This window comes from Pristiophorus japonicus, chromosome 15, assembly GCF_044704955.1.
Source record: "Pristiophorus japonicus isolate sPriJap1 chromosome 15, sPriJap1.hap1, whole genome shotgun sequence".
Classification (NCBI taxonomy): Eukaryota; Metazoa; Chordata; class Chondrichthyes; family Pristiophoridae; genus Pristiophorus; species Pristiophorus japonicus.
Window position 1 is genome coordinate 32,289,856 of NC_091991.1, and position 19,494 is coordinate 32,309,349.

Sequence of the window (19,494 nt, forward strand, 5' to 3'; positions counted from 1 at the left end):
ATCTCACAAATACATTGGGTGAGTACGAGGTGCGCGCACACCCATCGGGGACCCACAAGTTCCGGGTTTAGGCATGCACTGCACATGCGCTGAAACCCGGAACTTGCGATCTGTTAAGAATTCCCTTAACAGATCATCCGCACCCCTGACAAAAGGGCATTCGCGGGCGGAGAATTGGGTTATTCTGCCCAAGGCATAAGGCCTGCTTTTACCAGTATAAGAGTTTTAAAAAATAGAAAAATACAATTTTATCACTCATTTATATATTAAAACCCTGTCCAATAAGGTAAATTAATTTTTATCCCAATTAAAAGATTTTTTTTTTACGAAACATTAATTTTTTTAAATATGTAATTTAAAAAAATTATTTCATGTGTTTGTGTATTTTTTAAGTGAGTCCCAATCATACTTATGAGAGTTCCGTACAAACGGAAATCACATAAGTATGAATGGGGATTCCCTTCTTTTATTGGTTGGGAAAGCCCATGTGATCCCAGGGGAGCTTGCGAACCGCGTGCCACTACCCATGGGTACCCAGAGAGTCCCAGGACCCCGAATCTACAAACCTCCCGGACCACCAGGTAAATTTGTAGATTTTTTGCAGGTTGGAGGCATCTGTCTGCAGGAAGCCTCTGACCACAATTTCTACCCCAATAAATTCTGTATCCAGAAGCTAATCCTTGAGTATTTTGTTGATACAGCATATGCAGTAATAAAATGTGATGTCACATTATTTTATTCCTGTAATGTACAGGTTTTCAAACAAGGTCCCCAAGATCATCAGCTTTCTGTCTGTCTCCATCAGATTTCTACATTTTCCAATACTATCTAATTTATTAACATGTTATTCTGTTATTGTAATAGACTCTTTTCAATGATTGCACTGATACCCTTTTGGTAACTGATGCAAGTTAGATCTATGAGAAATATATCATTATCTACAGGCGATCCTTGGAGATCCAGGGAAAGTTGAAAACCACCACTCTGGTGTATTTTAGGATGAACTATCATTGTCTTCTATGTGTGAAGGTTGACTGTGATGCTTCCATGGCTAAATAGCCTGGCGATGCACACTCTCTAGGCTCACAGATGAAGAATGACAATATGGGCAAGGTATCAATGGGCTGCTGGTGATTGTGGAACCGTGCCATTGCATAAATTCCCATCTTCAGAGAAAGGGAGAAAATTAGAACAAAAAGCAGAGCGTTACAGGGAGAAGATTTGAAGAAGAAAAATGTAAAATAACAGTTGTAAATTTACCAAATTATTATTAACGAATACTAGAAAATTGTAAAACTGTAATGTTGCTTTGTTTGACATCTGAAAGAAAGATGTAGAAATGCTTCAAGTATTTTATTTAAGAGTACTGCTGAGTTTCATGATCTGTTTATGGTTTTGATCAATTTATTACAACTTCAATTTCACTGCAAAGTTTTCCTTACTGGTTAGAAAGTGTCAAGTTTGTCCATGTTCAAACAGCACCAGGAAGCAAAGAAAGGCCACCTCTTGACCCTGTTGAAATGAAGTCAACCCACCTTACAATACTTTATTCATAAGAAAGAGCACGGTGTTGGCAGAGAAACCTAATGATGCAATCATGAGGACTAGGGCTAGTTACTAATGCCCACTTATGCTGCAGGTTCTGCACTAATCTAGTGAAAGTCATTCAATGCGCTGAGCTGGCATTGCAGTGATAAGAGTTAATACTTACAACAGGTAGTCCTGCAGCACCTGTGATGAATATTAGGTGTACTCGCCAACATTTATCCTTCAATCAGCATGGCAAAAACAGTTTTACCTGGTCATTATCACATTGCTGTTTGTGGGAGCTTGCTGTGCACAAATTGGCTGCCACATTTCCCACATTACAACAGTGACTACACTCCAAAAGTACTTCATTGGCTGTAAAGTGCTGAAATGTCCAGTGGTCTTTTCTTGTCCGTCCATCCGTCCTTCCTTCCCAATCCACAGCAGCAGGTTTGATAACATTTTGGGAAAAAAACATAGGTAGCTCAATTTGCTGAAAAAAAAATATATATATAAAATGTCGTGTGTTTAATTCACTGACCTCAAAGTCACTCAGTTTTTAATGTTAAGAGTGAATCAGGTCTCTGTTGATATTAAATATGTAAAAAAAAGCAAAGTTCAAAATGTTTCAGTCGGCGACACTGCGGCCAGTGTGCAATGATGGTAGATTACCTACCTCTACTCTCACAACCTCCAAATACTAAATATAAATTACTGTCAGTTCATCAACTTCATACCTGAATGATACCTCACACTTTGGGTGGATGCAAAGCTGGAGCTGTCTCACATCAGTACAAAATATGTAGTGTAATGGGTCTGTGGAATAAAAATTGGAACAAAGACTAAAAAGCTTGAAGTATTGTTAGCAATATATATATAGAGGTCATTTGGCACTCCCATAATCCTGTTTGATCACTAAGTGCAGTACAAGGTTGCTATTGTATAAACATAGGTAGTGATTTACATTAGCAGCTAACCTTCCAAATACAGTACAAATTAAAGAAAAACTTTCATTTATATAGCGCCTTTCATGATCACTGGATGTCTTAAAGCGCTTTACAGCCAATGAAGTACTTTTGGAGTGTAGTCACTGTTGTAATGTGGAAAACGTTGCAACCAACTTGCGCACAGCAAGCTCCCACAAACAGCAATGTGATAATGACCAGATAATCTGTTTTTTCGTTATGTTAATTGTGGGATAAATATTGGTCAGGACACCGGGGATAACTCTCCTGCTCTTCTTCGATGAGATCTTTTATGTCTACCTGAGAGGCCAGACGGGGCCTTGGTTTAATGTCTCATCCGAAAGATGACACCTCTGACAGTGCAGCACTCCCCTGGAGTGCCAGTGTAGATTTATGTGCTCAAGTTCCATGGAGTGGGAATTGAACCCACAACCGTCTGACTCAGAGGCGAGTGTCATACCCACTGAGCCACAACTGACACTGAATAATGCGGAGTAACACTAAAACAGAGTAATACATCAACTTAAAATAATTATTGCACAGACCGTTCTATTTTGAGTTTTTAAAGTTTGCTGTCGATGCACTATGTGGTGTAAGTTTTCTTTTTTGTAAACAAGTTATTTATGTAGCTTTTATTGTGTGTATGTTTGAAACAGCCCTGAAATGCAGCCCCTGAAATACAGCCAAGATGCACTGTGGAAATGACCCATGATGTGCTTTGAGCATGTGCAACAAGCAGTCCCTGAGCCCTGGATGCGTGAGCTGTGTGTGTCCCACAGTGCAGATTGCGGAGTCAGTGCCGTGACGTTGCAGCCCGGCATTCCGCTTGTGTACTGTGCTACAATCATGACACCCCACGGCCTAGAGGTCTAGCAGTGGTCCCTTCTCCCTCCTGCAGAGTTGACGGCTTGGGGGCCAGCGCCACCCGCCCCTCTGCATAGCGCTGGAAAAAATTTGCATTGCTTTGCGCTCTGGTCCCATCCCTGAGAGGAAGTGGAACGCGAGATCTTACTCTCCACTTCCTCTCGGGGACGGGAAGCCCAATTTAGCTCATGGGGCCTCGCGGCTGTTAGGGCCCCCAATCGGGGCGGTACGCAATTTCGCGCCGCTGGTCTCTGAATTACTAGTCCAGTGACAGCAGCTTTTTTTACAGCTGCTGTGTAAAGTGGCCATAAAAGGAGCAGCTTGGTGGCCCCGACCCGCGAGAGAACACTAGCGGCAGGTCGGGGTCATAAAAGGAGCGGTGAGCGACGGCCTGGGAGCACAGCGCGCGCCGGTCCCAGGAGGGCGACAGCAGTGACGAGGGCGACTGGATTGGATGTCACCATAATCCAGGTTGCTGATTGGAGCGTGGGCAGGTACAGCAGGAGCGGCGAGGTCGGAGTGCAGGAGAGGTGTGAGTTCGGGGCCCAAAAGAGGTGAAGGCCCTGGGGCAGCACGGACCAGCCCACACTGCAATATATGTGCACACTAGGTCCGTGCAGCAGAGCTGGTCTCCAGTCGTCTTGGATAACCCTTGCCACTGGACCAAGACCTCGCTCTGTCAAGCCCGTGTGGTGGCTGGTGTGCAACGGCCACCACACGTAAAAAAAAATCCACGCACAGGCATCTATCGCCCTTCAACATGTAGTTCGGGACCTAGAATATCAGGTTCCTCATTGAAACACCTGTGAACTCATCCCTTTTTGGTGTGGAAGCAAGTCATCCTCGATATGAGGGACCGCCTAAGAAGAAGACACCATGTTCAGCCACACGTCTCTTAATGCTGCAAGGTTAGAAAGTTATGGAGTAAATACTAAAGAGATGGATTTCTCATCTACTTCTGCCACCTGGTGGAAACATTTGCTATATTATAATCATCATCATCATCCTTTCCTGCTAAATATGTCAATAGTTACTAAAACTTTGCTGGCTGCTACCATCTTCTCAGGGCAACTAGGGATAGGCAATAAATGCCAGCCTTGCCAGTGACACCCATATCCTGAGAATGAATTAAAAAAATAAAGGATTAAATGCAGACCAATGTATTTATTCATAGTGGAAAGTTAGAAACATGTACAAATAGGAGGAGATTTAAAAACTCTCTGCTTTCATAAGTTTAAGCTACCATACTGGAGCAAAGAACTGCTGCCAATCTAACTATTAGTATGTAATTCAGGATGAACCAATCTTGTATTATATCAAAAAAAATTGCAAATGTATTTCTAGAAGGTTATATTTTGTATTTGCCTTGATGCAGATCATTTAGAAATTTTGAAAGCTCTTCAGTTCAAATGCTATTTGTAACCAGGAATAAATGACTGACTGCTATACGCACAGACAATGTCTGATTGTACTCATCCGGTGTGTATTTCACATTTGGGTACTGATGCAATAGATGATAGGGCTGGGATGGCCAAGTCAAGATTGGTTTGTTTGTTCAGCCAATAGAAGTGCTTGTGTGGAATAGATTTGTGTTGCCCTGAGACAGAACGCTGTGATGAAGTCCTCCATTTAGTGACTGGAGACTGGTGGTGCAACTCTCTCTGATAGTGTAGTAATTGTGTATTCATTGGGATAGGGCTTGCACTTCTAGTTTGATCAAGACTAATAGCATGGACTAAAATTAAGATTAAAAAAAGAATAGTTGATCTCCTGTGACAGTTCTCAGGAATAAAAAGAAAACCAGGATTTGCTTGTCTCTTGGCCTGTCTGCCATGCTGCAGTTCTTTGTAACTTCCTCCCTTCTGTCACTCTATTTTTTAAATTCTTTCTGTATGGCGTACCCGCAATCTGTACAGCGATGAGATACTTTCTTTTGTTGTCTCTGCATCTTTGTTTCCCTGCTCACTGTCTCCCCCCCCCCCCCCCCCCACCTCCTATAAATCTATCCATCTTTCTCTTCTCTATGCCAATAACTCTGCATGTATTCCTATCTTCTAGTTTGTACCTCTCTCGGGTATCAGTCCTTACCTGTAGTCTCGGTCTTTCTTAATACCTAACATACTTCCTTTGTTTAAACTTTTGAATTTGCTTTACACTTTTTTCTCTCTCATTTACTTTGTGTCTGGTTTCACTTTCATTTTTAAAGGAAGTAATGCTTTATATCTATATAATATATCCAGAATATCCATCCTGAACAGAATATCATTCATTTATATGGTGGTCCCGTCAGGTAAGAGTTCAATATTATAGAAGTTGTCAGGATCACTATAATTGACGAATGATTATTATTTTTCGATCAACTACAGCCATTGTAAGTGATAGAAGTATAATCATTCTTCTTCAATATTCATCCTTCACATCCAATGGCATGAGCTTCCACTACGTCACATTATGGAAAATATCACATGAGGAAAACCCTTCACTCGAGAGCTTTCTGATGTCATGCCACTGTGGTATCAGAAGGTCTCCTATGACCTCTTCCCACTCTCACGCTAGATGTAGATCAAGCTCTTGCCCCTAAGTCTCTTTCCTTTCTCATCCTTGAGTGAAAGGTCCCATATTCTCTCACCTTACATTTGATGCCTCATGTTATCATAATACTTATTTTCGAAATTTTATTTGTCATTTATAATAGTGATGTAGTTTATCGGCCCCTTTTAAAAGGAAATGAATCTGTTCTGCATCTTTTGAATCTTCAACCATTATATCTAGTAAAAAGGCTCTCATGCATTTTCCTCAGTGGAGGCATGTGATGGGAGTTTCAAAAGACTCAGGGGCCAATCATATTATACAACCAGTGTGAGAATGCTTCTGGTTTTCAGTCTCCTCCACTCTGTGCTTAGTCCATGTGCACTGCACTAGTGCCCACGTTGGATGTGGCACTTAGAGTCTAAATTTCTCCTCCAGCACCTTCGATCAATTCTGTCTTCATTCCTGGGGCCTCTTCTCCTTTGCTGACTGTAGTTCCTTCCATGTCAACTTCAAAAAGCAGTGCCACTCCCAGAGAAGAATTCCACTCAAAATTGTGACTTCAAAGAAATGCTGCCATGCAGTACATGGCGACCCCTTTTCGCCCTGCGGCATCCCCTTTCCGGGTCACGGCGGAAATTGATCAGCTCCCTTGTCAATGCCCACGCCAGCCTCACGGGTCACAAACCGGGCTGATCACCTATCGTGGGGCAAACGTTAAAGGGGAGGGATGTTCGTCATGCCTTTCGCGGGGTCCGGGCCACGGTCGTGCAGCCCGACACTCCATCTCGGTGCCGGGCCGTGGCCAAGCACCACTTAGCCTTGGTGGCCCAGTGAAGGCCTTCAAAGGGCCCTCAGAGTTCGTGGCATCCCTCCCCTTTAACGGAAGGGGAGGGACGTTGAAACGTGTCAGCGCTACGCAGCGAGACCGCGTAGCGCTACTGAACCCGCCCGCATAGCATCCCCAAAGGGAAGTGGAGCGGGTGACATCGCACTCCACTTCCTGTGAGGGGCAGGAACAGGAATTTCATGGCCGGGGCAGAACTTCCGCGCCGGGTGCAGGAAGTCCCCCCTCACCTTGGTTACCGCCCCCAAACAGGGTGTAACCGGATTTCAACCCTTTAAACTTGAAACGGCAAGACTTAACTTCCCGCGGCGAGTTTAGTTTGTGTCTATGGCGCAAATACAGCAACTTCACGCCATTTCAGTGGTGAGGCAGACAGCAAAGCTAACGGTGGAGTGGTGCAACTCGAACAGCACCTTTTGGATATTGGCATTTAAACACTCATCTGCTCCTCACCTGAAATTGCTGTTCTATTTGCAGATAAATAATTGCCTCAGCGTTCTTCTGACTGCAACATCTGGCCCGTTAGTTGCATAAGTCCCTGAAGCAAGGCTGTGCTTTTAGCCCTGTGTTCAGAGCTGCCAAAGATGCAAGTTCAGCAATTGCGGGATTCTTCACACTGCCATTCCAGCTACCGCCATGCAGGAGTTATGACATAACGGGCTAAAGATTCGAGAACGCTGGATATCTGCCGATAACACCGCAGGCCAAGGCTAACAGCCGCCCACCAAGAGAGTGCAGGCAACACGGGTACTTTGGTGCTGCCTGCTAATTAACATCAACATAGTGTCATTTTTGTGGCGTAACTTGCTCTTTCCAGCGCTAAGCTCAGCAGGAGGCCGAAGGTCACGTCTGTCTCCTGCTTACAGTGAAGGAGAACAGGGGAAAAAGGAGCAAACCTGTTGACCATGTACGGAACAGTTGCTGTACTTGCTACAAAATTATTACCTGACACCCGATGTTTGTTGATTTTTTAATAGTTCATTGAAATGAATGCATCTCCGTTCTCTTTAACTCTAATCTTTTCACAATGGATGAGACGTCAATTCGCCGTCACATGCTGATTGACGTCACGCTCTGACTCATTGCAATACTTTAATAGAAATAAAGAAAATAGGTGCAGGAGTAGGCCATTCAGCCCTTCGAACCTGCACCACCATTCAATATGATCATGGCTGATCATTCACCTCAGTACCCCTTTCCTGCTTTCTCTTCATACCCCTTGATCCCTTTAGCCGTAAGGGCTATATCTAACTCCCTCTTGAATATATCCAATGAACTGGCATCAATAATTCTCTGCGGTAGGGAATTCCACAGGTTAACAATTCTTAGTGAAGAAGTTCCTCCTCATCTCAGTCCTAAATGGCCTACCCCTTATTCTAAGACTGTGTCCCCTGGTTCTGGACTTCCCCAACATCGGGAACATTCTTCCCGCATCTAACCTGTCCCGTCCCGTCAGAATCTTATACGTTTCTATGAGATCCCCTCTCATCCTTCTAAACTCCAGTGTATAAAGGCCCAGTTGATCAAGTCTCTCCTCATATATCAGTCCAGCCATCCCTGGAATCAGTCTGGTGAACCTTCGCTGCACTCCCTCAATAGCAAGAACATCCTTCCTCAGATTAGGAGACCAAAACTGAACACAATATTCCAGGTGAGGCCTCACCAAGGCCCTGTACAATTGCAGTAAGACCTCCCTGCTCCTATACTCAAATCCCCTAGCTATGAAGGCCAACATGCCATTTGCCTTCTTCACCGCCTGCTGCACCTGCCTGCCAACCTTCAATGACTGATGTACCATGACACCCAGGTGTCATTGCACCTCCCCTTTTCCTAATCTGTCACCATTCAGGTAATACTCTGCCCTCGTGTTTCTGCCACCAAAGTGGATAACCACACATTTATCCACATTATACTGCATCTGCCATGAAAATGCCAGCCGCCACAGGTTTTGGCGAAAGCGAGTGATAGGGCAGCATCCGGCATTTTTGTCGCTGAATCTGGCGGTAACGGGTGGCACAAATCACCCGAATCTTCAGCCAAACATGTGTAACAAGCTCCCAGTAACATATAAAGTAGATAATGTACAGTGGCCATCACGGTTTTGTAGCTTTGCTCCACATACCACTGAAGGCTGATTTCCAGACCTCAAAGCAACTGTGCAACCATCGAATCCATTTCTCTCAACAAAGTTTAGGACTGAAAGGCTCTAGAAGTAGACAACCTCTGTTCCTGCACTCTGCTAACCACTCCTAACAGTAACTCCATCATCATATCTGCACCCAGGACACAGGTGAGGGAGCCACTTAGTTCTTTTTTCAGCCAAATAGAGGAACATCATCCCTGAGTTCTGGAGACTGTCAGCTAGGGTTATCGCTGCACCTCCATTCAGTCCAATCCCCAGCTCCAGTCAGGTAGTCTGGTGCGATTTTGATGGACATCCATGGCTGAAATGCACACTGTTAACCAAGACAGAAATTCTTCTATCATCCAGTGCCATCAACCAAGTTCAACAAAACCAAAAAGCGTCAGTTTATATTTGTATTACTTCATGAAAACTTCGCCAAAATACTGGATTTTAGGGTATTGGCCAGATTCCTCTTAAAGGAAAGATTCATGTGTATCCAATCTCCTGGGAACACTGCCTGAATTATTTGCACAGTGGCACTGTCTTGCTACAATATAACTTGCCTTAGGAACATAGGCACAGGAGTGGGTCATTCAGTCCCTCAAACCTGTTCCGCCAGTTAATTAGATCGTGGCTGATCTGTATTTTAACTCCATCTATAGCTTTGGTTCCGTAACCCTTAATACCCTTGCCTAACAATAATCTATCATTGAATGATAGAATTGTACAGCTTGACCGAGCCTCAACAGCTTTTAGGGGAAGAGAGTTCCAGATTTCCACTACCCTTTGTGTAAAGAAGTGCTTCCTGATTACACCCCTGAATGCCCCAGCTCTAATTTAAAGGTGATGCCCCCTTGTTCTGGACTCCCCCACCAGAGGAAATAGTTTTTATCTATCCTATCAAATCCTTTGATGATCTTAGACACCTCAATTAGATCACCCCTTAATCTTCTATATGCAAGGGAATACAAGCTAGTCTTTGTAACCTGCTCTGCTCTCATATTTTAACCCTTTAGCCTTGTGCTCGTTACACCGCAACAGTGTCTGATAGTGGTTAGAACCAAGGTCCTCAAAGTCAAATCACATTATTGTATCCCATAATCCTAAAACACTGGGCAAGATTGCGTTTTGCTTGTTTTTTTTATTCGTTCACGGGATGTGAGTGTCACTGGCAAGGCCAGCATTTATTGCCCATCCCTAGTTGCCCTTGAGAAGATGGTGGTGAGCCGCATTCTTGAACCGCTACAGTCCGTGTGGTGAAGGGACTCCCACTGTGCTGTTAGGGAGGGAGTTCCAGGATTTTGACCCAGCGACAATGAAGGAATGGTGATATGTTTCCAAATCAGGATGGTGTGTGACTTGCAAGGGAACGTGGAGGTGATGGTGTTCCCATGTGCTTGCTTCCCTTGTCTTTCTAGGTGGTAGAGGTCGCGGGTTTGGGAGATGCTGCCGAAGAAGCCTTGGCAAGTTGCCGCAGTGCATCTTGTAGATGCAGCCACGGTACGCCGGTGGTGGAGGTTTAAGGTGGTGGGCGGGGTGCCAATCAAGCAGGCTGCTTTGTCCTGGATGGTGTCGAGCTTCTTGAGTGTTGTTGGAGCTGCACTCATCCAGGCATGTGAAGAGTATTCCATCACATTCCTGACTTGTGCCTTGTAGATGGTGGAAAGGCTTTGGGGAGTCAGGAGGTGAGACACTCGCTGCAGAATACCCAGCCTCTGACCGGCTCTTGTTGCCACAGTATTTATGTGGCTGGTCCAGTTAAATTCCTGATCAATGGTGACCCCCAGATTGTTAATGGTAGGAGATTTGGCGATGGTAATGCCATTGAATGTTCAGGGCCGATGGATAGATTCTCGCTTGTTGGAGATAGTCATTGCCTGGCACTTGTGTGGCGTGAATGTTACTTGCTACTTATCAGCCCAAGCCTGAATGTTGTCCAGGTTTTGCTGTATGCAGAAATGGACTGCTCCATTATCTGAGGAGTTGCGAATGGAACTGAATACTATGCAGTCATCAGCGAACATCCTCACTTCTGACATTATGATGGAGGGAAGGTCATTGATGAAGCAACTGAATTTGGTTGACCCAGGACACTGCCCTGAGGAACTCCTGCAGCAATGTCCTGGGGCTGAGATGATTGACTGCCAATCATCACAACCATCTTCCTTTGTGCTAGGTATGTTCCAACCAATGGAGAGTTTACCCCCCCCCCCCCGAGTCCTATTGACTTCAGTTTTACTAGGGCTCCTTGATGCCACACTTGGTCAAGTGCTGCCTTGATGTCAAGGGTAGTCACTCTCAACTCGCCTCTGGAATTCAGCTCTTTTGTCCATGTTTGGACCAAGCCTGTAATGAAGTCTGGAGCCGAGTGGTCCTTTCGAAACCCAAACTGAGCATTAGTGAGCAGGTTATTGGTGAGTAAGTGCTGCTTGATAGCACTGTTGACGACATCTTTCATCACTTTGCTGATGATTGAGAGTAGATTGATGAGGCAGTAATTGGCCAGATTGGATTTGTCCTGCTTTTTGCGGACAGGACATACTTGGGCAGTTTTCCACATTGTCGGATAGATGCCAGTGTTGTAGCTGTACTGGAACAGCTTGGCTAGAGGCATAGCTAATTCTGGAGCACAAGTCTTCAGCACAACAGCCGGGATGTTGTCGGGGTCCATATCCAGTGCGTTCAGCCATTTCTTGATATCATGTGGAGTGAATCGAATTGGCTGAAGACTGGCTTCTATGATGGTGGGGACCTCAGGAGGAGGCCAATATTGATCATCCACTCGACACTTCTGGCTGAAGATAGTTGTAAACACTTCAGCCTTTTCTTTTCATGTGCAGGGTTCCGCCATCATTGAGGATGGGGATATTCATGGAGTCTCCTCCTCCCGTTAATTGTTTAATGGTCCACTACCATTCACGACTGGATGTGGCAGGACTGCAGAGCTGTAATCTGATCCATTGGTTGTAGGATGGCTTAGCTTTGCTATAGCATGCTGCTTCTGCTTTTTAACATGTATCTAGTCCTGTGTTGCTGCTTCCCCAGGTTGGCACCTCATTTTCAGGTGCTGCTTCTGGCATGCTCTTCTACACTCTACATTGAACCAGCATTGGTCCCCAGGCTTGATGATAATGGTAGAGTGAGGGATAGGAGGCCAAGTATTTTTCAAATTGTATATAACGTATATGCATGGTTGAGCGAGAGCAAGCGTGGCACGTATTTGCATAATTATGGTGGAATACAATTCTGCTGCTGCTGATGGCCCACAGTGCCTCATGGATGCCCAGTTTTGAGCTGCTAGATCAGTTCTGAATCTATCCCATTTAACATGGTGGTAATTCCACACAACATGATGGAAGGTGTCCTCCGTGTCAAGACGGAACTTCATCTCCACAATGACTGTGCAGTGGTCACTGCTACCAGTGCTGTCATGGACAGATGTATCTGCAACAGGTAGTTTGGTGAGGATGAGGTCAAGTAGGTTTTTCCCTTGTGTTGGTTCTTTCACCACCTACTACAGGCCCAGCCTGGCAGCTATGTCCTTCAGAACTCGACCAGTTCGGCCAGTAGTGGTGCTGCCGGGCCACTCTTGATGTACATTGAAGTCCCCCACCCAGAGTACATTCTGTGCCCTTGCTACTCTGTGCTTCTTCCGAGTGGTGTTCAACATGGAGGTGTTCTGATTCATCAGCTGATGGAGGGCGGTAGGTGGTAATCTGCAGGAGGTTGATGGAATGCAACCTTTATCACTATCACTACCACCATAAAAGGCAAGAATCAACCGGGACATGACTGGGTGGTGAGTCGCTCCAGCCGGGTGGTGAGTCCAGTGGGGGAGTCACTCCAGCAGTGGGGGTGAGTCGCTCCGGCAGTGGGGGTGGGTCGCTCCGGCAGTGGGGGTGAGTCGCTCCGGCAGTGGGGGTGAGTCGCTCCGGCAGTGGGGGTGAGTCGCTCCGGCAGTGGGGGTGGGTCGCTCCGGCAGTGGGGGTAAGTGGCTCCGGCAGTGGGGGTGAGTCGCTCCGGCAGTGGGGGTGGGTCGCTCCGGCAGTGGGGGTGAGTCGCTCCGGCAGTGGGGGTGGGTCGCTCCGGCAGTGGGGCTGGGTCGCTCCGGCAGTGGGGCTGGGTCGCTCCGGCAGTGGGGCTGGGTCGCTCCGGCAGTGGGGGTGGGTCGCTCCGGCAGTGGGGGTGGGTCGCTCCGGCAGTGGGGGTGAGTCACTCCGGCAGTGGGGGTAAGTGGCTCCGGCAGTGGGGGTGGGTCACTCCGGCAGTGGGGGTGGGTCACTCCGGCAGTGGGGGTGAGTCACTCCGGCAGTGGGGGTAAGTGGCTCCGGCAGTGGATGAATCCAGGGCAGTGAGTCCAGGGCGGTGAGTGGCTCCGGCAGTGTGTGGGATGCACTCTTAGAAGAAAGTCTCCACTGGGGGAAGAGAATCTCTTTATTTTCATCTAATGTTCAAAAATATATGTATCAAGCATTTAAATAATGTACAAATATTTGTGCCTAAAAAAAAAAAAGAGGAATTTCCTATCTGGTATACTAATGTGTTAAATTGCATATTGTATGGATTGAAATTCCTCATGTTTCATCCTTTCTGTTACAGACTCTTTATTCAATGGCACCATTCCCCTTTCCACAACTGGCGGAACTGAGAGAGAAATACACTTACAACATCAATCCCTTCCCAGCCCCTGTGAATTCGTCTGAATCACAACTGTAAGAGAAATTGTCATTATCCAAATAATCGTAATAACAATTGTGTGCAGTACATATAGATACCAGTCTAACAGCTATCTCACACTTGGTGATACAGGTTGATTATTGACTATTGTGAATATTTAAACTGTAAAAAGATTGTTTTGTGAGAGTAGGTATAAATGGGTAATTTTCCAGTTAGCAGGCTGTAACAAGTGGGGTGCCGTAAGGTTCAGTGCTGGGGCCTCAGCTATTTACAATCTATATTAATGACTTAAATAAAGGGACCGAGTATAATATATCCAAGTTTGCTGACGATACATAAGAATATAAGAACTAGGAAGAGAAGTAGGCCATACGGCCCCTCAAGCCTGCTCCGCCATTCAATAAGATCATGGCTGATCTGATCATGGACTCAGCTCCACTTCCCCACCTGGTCCGCCTTAACCCCTTATCCCCTTATCATTTAAGAAACTGTCTATTTCTGACTTAAATTTATTCAATGTCTCAGCTTCCACAGCTCTCTGAGGCAGTGAATTCCACAGATTTACAACCCTCTGAGAGAAGAAATTTCTCCTCATCTCTATTTTAAATAGCGGCTCCTTATTCTAAGATCATGCCCTCTAGTTCTAGTCTCCCCATCAGTTGAAACATCCTCTCTGCATCCACCTTGTCAAGCCCCCTCATAATCTTACACGTTTCAATAAAATCACCTCTCATTTTTCTGAATTCCAATGAGTAGAGGCCCAACCTACTCTACCTTTCCTCATAATTCAACCCCCTTATCCCCAGAATCAACTTAGTGAACCTTTTCTGAACTGCCTCCAAAGCAAGTATATCCTTTCGTAAATATGGAAACCAAAACTGCACGCAGTATTCCAGGTGTGGCCTCACCAATACCTTCCCTGCTTTTATACTCCATCCCCTTTGCAATAAAGGCCAAGATACCATTGGCCTTCCTGATCACTTGCTGTACCTGCATACTCTCCTTTTGTGTTTCATGCACAAATAACCCCAGGTCCCGCTGTACTGCGGCACTTTGCAATCTTTCTCCATTTAAATAATAACATGCTCTTTGATTTTTTTCTGCCAAAGTGCATGAGCTCACACTTTCCAACATTATACTCCATCTGCCAAATTTTTGCCCACTCACTTAGCCTGTTTATGTCCTTTTGCAGATTTTTTGTGTCCTCCTCACACATTGCTTTTCCTCCCATCTTGGTTACGTTACACTCAGTCCCTTCCTCCAAGTCGTTAATATAGATTGTAAATAGTTGGAGTCCCAGCATTGATCCCTGCGGCACCCCACTAATTAATTACTGGTTGCCAACCAGAAAATGAACCATTTATCCTGACTCTCTGTTCTCTGTTAGTTAGCCAATCCTCTATCCATGCTATAATATATTACCCCCAAGCCTGTGAACTTTTATCTTGTGCAGTAACCTTTTATGTGGCACCTTTTCAAATGCCTTCTGGAAGTCCAAATACACCACATCCACTGGTTCCCCTTTATCTACCCTGTTCGTTACATCCTTGAAGAACTCCAGCAAATTTGTCAAACATGACTTCCCCTTCATAAATCCATGCTGACTCTGCCTGACTGAATTTTGCTTTTCCAAATGTCCTGCTACTGCTTCTTTAATAATGGACTCCAACATTTTCCCAACCACAGATGTTAGGCTAACTGGTCTATAGTTTTGTGCTTTTTGTCTGCCTCCTTTTTTAAATAGGGACATTACATTTGCAGTTTTCCAATCTGCTGGGACCTCCCCAGAATCCAGGGAATTTTGGTAAATTACAACCAATGTATCCACAATCCCTACTGCTACTTCTCTTAAGACCCTAGATGCAAGCCATCAGGTCCAGGGGAATTATCTGCCTTTAGTCCCATTATATTACTGAGTACCACCTCCTTAGTTAGCCTAGGTACAAACCTAGGTGGGAAAGTAAGCTGTGAAAAGGACACAAAGAACCTGCAAAGGGATACAGAAAGGTTAAGTGAATGGGCAATAAGGTGGAAGATGGAGTATAATGTAGAGAAATGTGAGGTTATTCACTTTGGAAGGAAGAAAAAGAAAATAGAATATTTTTTAAATGGTGAGAAACTATTAACTATTGGTGTTCAGAGAGATTCAGGTGTTCTCGTACAGGAAACACAGAGTAAGCATGCAGGTACAACAAGCAATTAGGAAGGCAAATGGCATGTTTGCCTTTATTGGAAGGGGGTTGAAGTACGAGTAAGCAACTGTAAGGAGTAGTGTGCACAGTTTTGGTCTCCTTTCCTGAAGAAGGACATATCTGCCTTAGAGGCAGTGTAGCAAAGGTTGACTAGATTGATTCCTGGGATGAGAGGGTTGTCCTATGAGGAGAGATTGGATAGATTAGGCCTATACTCTCTGGAGTTTTAGAACATTGAGAGGTGATCTCATTGAAACATCTAAGATTCTGAGGGGGATTGGCAGGATAGATGCTGAGAGGTTGTTTCCTCTGGCTGTAGAGTCTACAACTAGGGGGCATAGTCTCAGGATAAGGGGTTGGCCATTTAAGACCAAGATGAGGAGGAAAGTCTTTACTCAGAGGATTGTGAATCTTTGGAACTGTCTACCCAGAGGGCTGTGGATGCTGTCTTTGAGTATATTCAAGGCCGAGATTGATAGATTTTTGGACTCTAGAGGAATCAAGGGATATGGGAGCAGGCAGGAAAGTGAAGTTGAGGTTGAAGATCAGCCATGATCTTTTTGAAAGGTGGAGCAGGATCAAAGGGCCTACCCCTGCTCCTAATTCTTATGTTATTATGTGATCTTTGATAATCTTAATAATACACCTTTAAGTTATTGATATTTGCTGAATATGTTTCTTCTACCATCCCACCATCTCATTCAAAGTCAGCACAATTTCATTTTATATATTCATTCACGAGATCTGGGCATCGCTGGCAAGGCCAGCATTTATTGTTCATCCCCAATTGCCTTTGAGAAGGTGCAGTAGCGGTTTTTGATACAACTGCGTGGCTTGCTAGGCCATTTCAGACAGCAGTTAAGAGTCAACCACATTGCTGTGGGTCTGGAATCACATATAGACCAGACCGGGTAAGGACGGCAGATTTCCCCTCCTAAAGCACATTAGTAAAACAGATGGGTATTTACGACAATTCAGTAGTTTCATGGGCACCATTACTGATACTAGCTTTTTATTCCAGATTTATTTAATGAGCTGAATTTAAATTCCCCAGCTGCCGTGGTCTGGATCATTAGTCCAGGCCTCTGGATTGCAAGTCCAGTAATCGAGATGCTTTATCCTGCATTTCTGTATTTGGCCAGCCATGCTTTTTCATGACATTTTGGGTCTATGTTGTTCCTGTAAAATATATTATGTCCCCAAGCATCAGAGGCTGGATTTTCTGGTCCTTTGTGCTCTGGGTTTCGCCCCGGAGCAGCGGGAGAGGCGGCGTTCAGGTCTCCTGCGCCCCGTCGCGATCCTCCGGCCTGTTTTTGTGGCGGTGCTGAACCAGCAACATAACCACTATACTACTGTACCCATACACTATGTGGCTTCTGACCTGTCTCTTGTATACGAGCTTAAATTTGCTTTCAATGTCGTAGATCTGAGGTAAATTCAGTTTTCTGAGCCTTTGCACAGTTTCTCTCCCCTAGCCCGTGTAACTTTAAACACCTCAAATTATAAGTTAAATGTGAATCAGAAATTAAAGAGATCTTGAAATATAGCATCACAGCTGCACTCGGAGCTTTTCACTTAAAATAACGGGTGAAGTGGTTTAAAGATTGTTTTCATGTTCTGATCTGCTCCTTTTTTGTACCATTTGAGATTGTGGCATTTTTCAATAACACTTATTTTTCTAATTGAATTTTTCTTCCCTCCCCCAACATTTGTTATAGAAATCTCAGTAAAACAAAAGACAGTGATGAAGAGATTGATTTGGATGATGAAGATGTAATAGCTTCTGCAGTTGGCTGTCTGGGACCATTTAGTCTTCTCGTACCAGAGCTGCAGAAGTATCAGAAACAAGTCAAAGGTAATCTTTAATGTAACTTTTACTTTTCTTTTTTAAAAAACTGAAAGCACGTCCTAAAGTGGCAATGTTCAGTCGGGTTTCTGTTTTTGGTACTTGTAGCGCTAATCTTCCATAACTCTAAAGTCTAGAAATTTGGTAGTGCCCAGTGGAGCCGCTAAGTTTAGAAAAGTTGAAAAAGTAGCGCTGGGTGCTAATCATTCTTTCCTCCAGTGATATTTAGTTTTGGTGCTCCAAGAGGGAAGTGGAACGCTAAATCAAACGCTAACCTTTTCTCTTAGGGTGCTAAAGTCTGAGAGCAGGGCGGTAGTGGCAGAGTGCTTCACAATTTTGAGCGCATTGGTAACGGCATGAGAGGCTGCATCCCTCGCTTAAAGGGAAGGGCCAGTGATGCTGCACAAGCTAGTTGTCGGCAGTTGCGTTTTGCAAGGCAACCGCCATTACAGCCCCAAAAATGCTCACAAAGTGGGGGGCTTGAACATCTTGCACCAATGAAACATTAAAATCTTTGCGCAAATACTAGACTGGTGCAAATAATAAAGGTTGCGCTAGCTGAAAAGCATTGTCTTTAATTACCGCTCTCCAAGCGGCCAGCCGAGTTCACAACACCTCCTCGTGCTGGCGTTGTCGGCGTGAGGCGATAAAGCAGGGGGGGTGAGGCAATTTTCCACCCTGGGCGATAACTGGGTGTTGCGCACTTTATGATATCATGATCTGTGAGGCACTAGAGGCCTAGGTGCTAAGAGTTACCACCAGTGCTAAACTGGCATTGAAGTTCGCGGGCGTTGCTGCATTCGTTGTGCCCGGGCGCTAACCCCTTAGCACCCCATTAGTGCCCGCTAGGTGCTAAAGGGAGGTGCTACCCTACCAATTTCTAGCCCTTGGCTCTTAAAAATTTGCTGCTGATATTTTGCTGTTGGTGATATCAACCTTTCATTATTCACCACCAGATGGCTCATGCCAAATGTATTATTATCACTTTGCTCCCGGCAAGGGAGCAAACCGTAATGGGCATGTTTTCTGAGTGACATGCCAAGATTAACCACAACAAGAGCTGTTGCTGTGGAAAATATGAGCTAGCTAACTGAGTGCAGCAATGATATTGCCTTTAATGATAAAAGCAAAGCCAAAATCTATAGTGACCTGAATTAAGATGATCTGTCCAGTTTTTGAGTTTTGGGTATTTGGTATGCCAATCTCTTTAAAAAATATTCATGCATATTCAAACACCTCTGTGCCTCTGTGCACACATGGTTTATTTTTCTAAATTCTACTGCAAGTTTCCATGGTACCCGAAACATCCCGTGGTGTCAAAACAATAGCCCATCAGCCCCAGTAATTTACCTCGGGCAATTCAATTCTATTTCCATTTTTATATCCCTGGAAGCTTGGACAGATTTGTACTTAGCACTGTTGTCTCATTCGTGGATAAAGCCCAAACCAAAACACCAAGATTTAATATATCAGCTTGCGTAATTATGTAAATTAAAAAGAACATAATTTGAGCTTTACAGATGGTCCACGGGGCTTCTTGACGTGCATCTAAGTGGTTCACAAGGACTTCAGGAGCACCTAACCTCGCGGTGGTTAAATGTCCATCTGACCTCTGGGACTGTTGATGGAAGTGGAATTTAAAGGGATGGGGACAATTAAAGGGGAGTGATACAACAGAATGACAAAAATTCTGAAAGCCTTTAGAAAAGTCCAAACGGCATCTCAACCCATTAACAGCCTTTGCCAGGGCTAAAGGAAAAATAACAAACAAGAATGAAGGGAAAGGAGCCCTAAGCTGCAGACATGAGTTTGCAGGCAAGTGGCAAAGCAGACCAGCACCTCACCCTTTCACTGATGCCTGCTAAAGTGACATGAGTATTTGTGAGGGGGCAACCCTTCTCACACATCATTCCCATCCCTAT

At 44.8% G+C, this 19,494-nt stretch overlaps 1 protein-coding gene across 1 annotated transcript in view; it reads left to right on the plus strand.

The window, feature by feature from the left end:
• Positions 1-19,494, plus strand: part of tbc1d30 (TBC1 domain family, member 30) — a 115,140-nt gene that overhangs the window by 89,551 nt on the left and 6,095 nt on the right. The window contains exons 10-11 of the mRNA XM_070901603.1: positions 13,457-13,569; positions 17,445-17,581. Of these exons, the coding sequence (XP_070757704.1) occupies positions 13,457-13,569; positions 17,445-17,581 (250 nt within the window). The remainder of the gene's footprint in view (positions 1-13,456; positions 13,570-17,444; positions 17,582-19,494) is intronic.